This window comes from Schistocerca gregaria, chromosome 2 (genome assembly GCF_023897955.1).
Source record: "Schistocerca gregaria isolate iqSchGreg1 chromosome 2, iqSchGreg1.2, whole genome shotgun sequence".
Lineage (NCBI taxonomy): Eukaryota > Metazoa > Arthropoda > Insecta > Orthoptera > Acrididae > Schistocerca > Schistocerca gregaria.
In genome coordinates, this window is record NC_064921.1 from 47,230,498 (window position 1) to 47,237,499 (window position 7,002).

At 44.4% G+C, this 7,002-nt stretch overlaps 1 protein-coding gene across 1 annotated transcript in view; it reads right to left on the reverse strand.

Moving 5' to 3' along the window:
• The window catches only part of LOC126335633 (Down syndrome cell adhesion molecule-like protein Dscam2), a 123,902-nt gene extending 118,071 nt beyond the window's left edge, over positions 1-5,831 (reverse strand). The window contains exon 1 of the mRNA XM_049999088.1: positions 5,745-5,831. Within this exon, the coding sequence (XP_049855045.1) occupies positions 5,745-5,831 (87 nt within the window). The remainder of the gene's footprint in view (positions 1-5,744) is intronic.
• Between the last annotated feature and the right edge of the window lie 1,171 nt (positions 5,832-7,002).

Sequence of the window (7,002 nt, forward strand, 5' to 3'; positions counted from 1 at the left end):
GTGGAGGCGTCGCTGCAACCGTCGGACGCCTCCTTGGGTCACGCGCCGCCGTTCGCTCCCGCTCCCCGAGGCCCATATGTCGTCTTCGCCCGTCGGGTGCCCCGGTCCGATGGAGGTCGACCCTTCGGCCCCTCCTGTCTCTTTCCGGGCGCATACACCGCATGTTGACGTGCACCCTGGAGCAGGTGTTCAGGCGTTTCCTAGCTCCCCGCGGTCCGAAGGGCAGGGTGCGGGTGGCACAGCCTCGCCTGTTGATAGGCTCCCCACCTCGTCGCATACGTCAACATGGGGTCCTCCACACGGCGGGCGGAAGCCTTATGCCACAACCGTACGCCGATTTGCGGGGGAGGAATGTGGTGTCACCGCCAGACACCACACTTGCTAGGTGGTAGCCTTTAAATCGGTCGCGGTCCGATGGTATACATCGGACCCGCGTGTCGCCTCTATCAGTGGTTGCAGATCGAGCGCCGCCACACGGCAGGTCTAGAGAGACTTCCTAGCATTCGCCCCAGTTGTACAGCCGACTTTGATAGCGATGGTTCACTGAATAAATACGCTCTTATTTGCCGAGACGATAGTTAGCATAGCCTTCAGCTACGTTATTTGCTACGACCTAGCAAGGCGCCATATTCAGTTACCATTGATATTGTGAATCATGTACTGTCACGAGCGACGTTCGTCATTAATGGATTAAAGTCAAGTATTCCACCAGCTACGTCCGTTTTTTCTCAATTCTAATTCCCTTGTCATGATCCAGACCTCACGCCAGCCTGCGTGAGCTGAGACGCGTGCGTTTCGGCCTCCTTTAGTAATACGGTGTTGGCTCTCCTGCCAGCCACAACAGTTTTATAACAGCAGCATTACTTATTTCGTCCTTACTCCTTTCACGTTGGTACGTACAAAGCATATCACAAAAATTTTATCTACTTGTTTTCCGGCACGAAAAATCGTCACCTGTAGTTAACGTTCCTTCACACTCGTATTATAGATCAACGTGTGAAGCTGTTAACCGTGTAGCAGCATGTGAGCTCCGGGATCCAAGATGCAATTTCCCCCTTGACTGTTATGTATTCATAGCACCGTTACAATGTGTTATTATGGTATACTTTGATTTTCCATGTAGCGCTGGAGAATGACGTAAAGTTGATACCTGTCTTGAGAAAAAATAATGGTTTGTGGCACCACACAGTTACGGTTTTATTACGGATTTGGTATTTACATAACATCGAGCAGCTGCGTAAGCCAATAAGTACAACATTCTTTTGCTTCAGTAACATCGTTCAGAGTATCAGGATGAAAAATGTCGTATGTATTGGATCGCGAGATGTGGGCATGTTGAATCGCCACCTGCGGTGACAAATCTGGTATCAGTAGACTACTTTGCCTGGAGCCGCGTGAAGAATTTAGTCCATCCCAAACCTTTAAAGACAGTGGAAGACCTCGCTGGTTCCATTTCAGCGGCTTCAGACACTTTTAGCCAGGTACGAGGAGAGTTTGGTCAAGTCACACGATCCCTCCTGAAAAGATGAGCGTGATGTTAATGGGCTTAATAGGGAATCGTTAAACCCTTAATACTGAAACAGTACTCCTGATTTCACTTTCTTCTATCACTTTTACTTTCAGGCATCTCGCAAAGTATAATGTTAAAAACTTAGCTCTCTCAGAACTTAGTTCCTTGTCTGAGTTTGTTTGTTTTCAGACAATGTCAGACCTGAATTTCTCGAGGCGTATACAATCTCCAAATAACTTACGGGAGTTGGAGACGGGGGACGTCATCAACGACATCCGAGTATTTAGACACCCTACAGTTTTCAAGGCGCAACTGCACTCCAATATTAGGGTGGTTTAAATTCAGGTGTTCTACAAAGTCGTCCAAATTCTCACTACCATGAGGCCAAACAACAAACGTATCGTCTACATATCTGAAAAAAAAAGACACGCAGATTTCAAAGCCGCCAAATCCAAGGCAAATTCTTCAAAGTTTTCAAAAAAAAAAAAAAAAAAAAAAATGGGCAACGGGCTTCTCATCGTAGCTCCATCTGTCTGCTCGTAGTACTTGTTACTGAAAAAAAGTAAATTGAATTGAACACATGTCGAAATAGGTTTGCTAATTCAGCACCAAACTGAGACTCAATTAACCGTAATTAATCACACAGGAAAACGAGTGACGAGAATAGCCATACCAAAATTTACTAGAATAGAAGAGTCGTTCAAACGCATTCCATGTAATAGACGCTCAAATCCGCTGAGTTCTTAATGTGTCACTCACACCAACATAAGTCTTAGCAGAAAAGCATTATACAGGATATGTCGGAACATCCCTCCTACTCACAATCGGACCTTAGGGACGCCACATCCTTGAGGGAACAGCACAGTAAGAATTAAGACTCTAGACAGCATACTGCGAGAACGAACTTTTCTCCACGAGACTGTTAGTCTTCTGGGGTCAGTACCGGTATTGCGATATGCTGAATCGCACAGTAAACACTGCATCTTTTGAACGTAATCCTTCCTATCCAAAATAACGGTAGCATTGTCCTTGTCCACAGGTAAAATGGCAATATCCGGATCACTTCTAAGTGAACGTAAGACAGTCCTGTCAACTGTTGTGATATTGCTCCTGGGTTGATACGCCACAGTCAACACACGACATGCCTCCCTCGCAGTCGCGGGCTTTTTGCCTCACGCAGGGAGCATTTCGAACTGGATTCGAAGTGTTTTGCGGAAATATGATGTTAAGTGTGTTTTTCGACCGCCATGTAAGACCAAGGACCTTTTAGGTTCCGTAAAGGTTTGCGAGAGGTATTCCTTGCAGTTGTTGGTCAGACTATCAATACTGGAGAACCGGTGGACTGAGCGTTAGCGGCACACTCGCTTACAACAGCCGAGCAAATCCGCCATTGCCGGACATTGTTTTGACACTGGTCATCCTATGGAACATAACAACACGGAGATTCTGCCATGCACTTCCAGCTATTGGGATAGTGCTATTAAGTAGCTGTTGAAAATAAATTAGCGAGTAACCTTATAAATGGAGATGTTGGGTTCTGTTTAGACTGTACATGGAATTCTGCTCTCTCCCTTCTCCCTTGTAAAAAGAATTAAATAAAAATTAAAATTAAAATTAAAAAAATAGCAGAGACACAGAGCTAATGCTACCTCACCCGTTGATTATTAATTAAACTATTGAAAACTTCTGACGTCGTTAATCTTTGGTTTGTGATAGCACTAGTGTTTACAGTGTGTGTGAGTGTTATCTTTCCTGAGTTTCTCTGACAAGCGAGATTTTAAATTCCCTTGCACAGCACTTATCTGCCTTGAGAATGGCAGAGTGTCGAAATATCGGCTGTTGTTGACGGCGTCACCCGGCTCCATATCTGTTAGTTCTTTTGTATTATACAAGCCGCGATAAACTCAGATTTCACATTCTTTACCTCTACTATGAGGAAATGTGTCGTTGCTTTTAGATTCTTGAAAAACTTCGCTGCAGCAGAATGAGATCGCAATGTGCGTTGTCGTTTTTGTGAGGTGTCGCTATCAAAATAGTGTCCCAACGTTTGTCAACCTTGTGCATCACATTAGCCTAGTTCTCCTGCGGCGAAACGCATCAAGCAAGGCGCTGGTTTATCTCTCGTTCGTGATAGGATCCATTATACTCGTCGACAGTTGGGTCTTGTTTCCAAGGAATTGTTTCGGCTTAATTTAACGACTACTTAAAAAAAATTGTTTTTTATTCTTGGGATTGGCTGAACAATGCTTCATGCTTGATGCCTGACTGGGAGTTTCAGTCTGTGGCCGCCCGGCATTTGAAAATTTTGAACGTTGCCTTGGCTCGGCAAGGTATGCTACATCCCGACGTTCTGTGATGAATCTCACGCAGAAAGCTTTTGATGACGTAGCTTTATCCGTGCTAAGGAAAGGTTTTAGTTTGGCATCGGTTCCCAAGCCACAGTCAGTGGTTGGTTTTATTTCTTATGTTCAGCAGGCTGTTTTTATATTACCTCCTAATGTTGCAGAGGAGGTTAGAGGGGAGACACGTCCTGTGTTGACTATGGCACGTCCATCCAAGAGTAACATCACAGCAGCTGAAAGGGCTCCTTTACGTTCACTTATATTCGATCCGGATATTGTTATTTTACCTCCGGAGAAGGCAATGCTACCGTTGTTTTGGAGAAGCAGGACTACGTTCAAAACTGCAACTGTTTACTGTGTGATGCAGGTGTAAAGGCAAAGGAAGGGGTTCTTCATCATTCGACAGCAAGTTAACATCGGTGCACCGATATACCATATAGCAGAACACCTTGCTACTCTGCTGAGCCTGTAGGAGGTCGGGGTGAGCACCACGTTAAGAACTCGAGAGATCTCTTACTCGATTAGAAGGAAGGCGTTTAACTGACTCTAATATTCTAATAAGTTTTGATGTGGTCTTTCTCTTCAGTCGTATTTCGCTGTCGGATTCCGTACGGTTGATTGAGGATAGGTTTGGCGCTGAATTAGTGAACCCATTTCGACATGTGTTGACTTCCACTTAGTACGATCTGGCAGACGGAGTAGCGATGGGAAGGCCGTTGTTACCTATTATTGCCAGTTTATCTATCGAAGAACGTGCCTTGGACTCGGCGGCTTTGAAACCTGCGTGTTTTTTTCCCCAGGTATGTAGACGATACGTTTGTTGTTTGGCGTCATGGCAGTGAGATGGTCTCAGTTTGCGTAAGGTGGGTGTCTACCGCATTCCGTGCAGTCTAGGCATGTCACATATTGGCCAGACTATCAGGACTGTGAGGGACCGGTTAACTGTGCTTAAGCAACAAATCCGCCATTGCAGGACATTTTCTTGACACCATTCATCCTAAGGGATATAACAACACTGAGATCATGGCATGCACTCTCAGCTGTTGACATAGTGTTATTAGGGAACCTGTTGAAATTAAATTAGCAAGTAACCTTATAAATAGAGATGGCAGGTTTTGTCTAAATTGAGCATTGAATCCTGCTCTCTACCTTGTCAAAAATCAGAGAGACAGAGTTCTTGCTACCTCAATTACTAATTATTAATTTCACTACGGATGACTTCTGACATCGATCATCTTCGGTTTATGATGGCACTAGTGTTTACAGCGCGTGAGTTTCATTTCTCCGGAGTTCCTCTGAGACCGTGGATTTAAATTATCTTGCAGAGCGCTTACACGCTGCAATTATACAGTAGAAATATCAGCGTGTGCTCCTGTTGAAATATTGGTGGTTGCGGAGTACGTACCCGACTACATTTTCATTTTTTGCTTTCAAGCACTTAATTATCGTTAGAAGTGCGTGTGGCTTCTTTTTGCTGTCTTTGCAGCAGACGAAAGCTGGAATTTGATCTCTGCCTTCCAAGTCAACCGAGCTGTTTGAAAACATGGATCAGCCTTCGGAAGATATGGATCCGATACTAAGTACCTCTTTTGTCTCCAACAACGGCTGTTGGGCGCAAACGTGCTTTTGAGTGGTCATCGTCGTTCCATGTCCCGATTACAGTTGTAAGACTTTGTACTCACTTCCAAGAGCAAATAACGATCTGATATTTGAAGCCTGTATTCATATATCACCCTCCGCGTAAGGTCATGAATGCGAAAACTTATAGGGTACAGGAACACAGATTATATACCGACTACTAACCAAGAATAAATTGCTTTGCGTGCCAAGCGACAGTCTCTCTAACTCGAAAACATCTATAACACTGGCATAGGGAGCATAAGATATCTCACTTGACTATTACGCCGCAGTTTCTCTGCTGTTTGCATAGCTATAAGAAACTGTGCCACAGACAGGACGTCTCCACCATCACCATGCATTTCAGATGTCTACCGCTGGATGACGGATAACTGTAGATTTTCCCTTGCTTTTCAGTATACACCATCACGCATCCTTGTCACCAGTTAAGAAAAAAACATCTGTAGTTTTCTGCTCACGAAAATGAACTAATTTTTGTTACATTCAATAACAGTTCACTAAAAGTGCTTCAGCATAAAATAATCATTCAGCATAACCGTTACTAGAAATTATATAAACTGAAATAAAGTAATTAATGTAAAGGGGAAAATCATCAATGTAACAAGCAAAATAAATGTATGTCGAATAATTATGAACAGAGATATACGGCCGTAAAATCTGTTTTGAAATCAATATTCTCGAACATTATGTGCCGTCAGCGATTTTTAAATTCTTGAAAGCACTTACAAGTATCCCCTGTGCAGTGCCTTCGAATCTCTTTGACCTTACCTTGTAAACTGAGGTTTCATTGGAAGGAAGCGACGGAAACTGCGAGGGACTATGCGTAGTTAGGGCAGCAGCTGTTATATTCTCTAATACGAAATTCGTTAACAGAGGGCAAGATGTGTGCTGACGTGATGAAGCAAACCGTTCCTCCAACTCGCGGACATTTCGTGCTTTTAAATTCTTGCTCAGTTTCCTGACAATACCGCAGTCCATCTTTTCCTTGACAATCTAGGCAGGCTGAACCAAGCCCTGATGGACAACTGTAGAAATGCCAGAAAATAACTTAGGCACTATTCTGTCAACGCTGATGTTGTTAGTGCCGACACACAGCGCTCTCAGGCACTTACAGGGCGACGCATTCACTGCGACGACTGCTGCCTCTTTTTAGGCTTATAACCACACGACCACGACTCACCAGCATTACGATCCTCCGCAGAGGAAGACAGAGTCATCACGAAGTGTCGGCTGCAGACCAGTGCACGTCTGAAGCCCGTGGTCTCGCTCGCTCTGCAGTGCTCCGAGGACAAGAAACGAACTTCACTAGAATTCATCGCCCATTGTTCATACGCAAGTGTGCTTCATTTGCGTCAGAAATAATGTTCCAGTGATGTAACAGACACCTAGATTGTCTTTAACGCATCAAACCAGGTACTTGTCTGCCGCCTCAGGAGCAATGTTTGACAACTGTTTTTGAAAGTGTTCGTATTTCTCTTCAGACTTCCCCCTCCCAAATCCCTCTCTTTTACC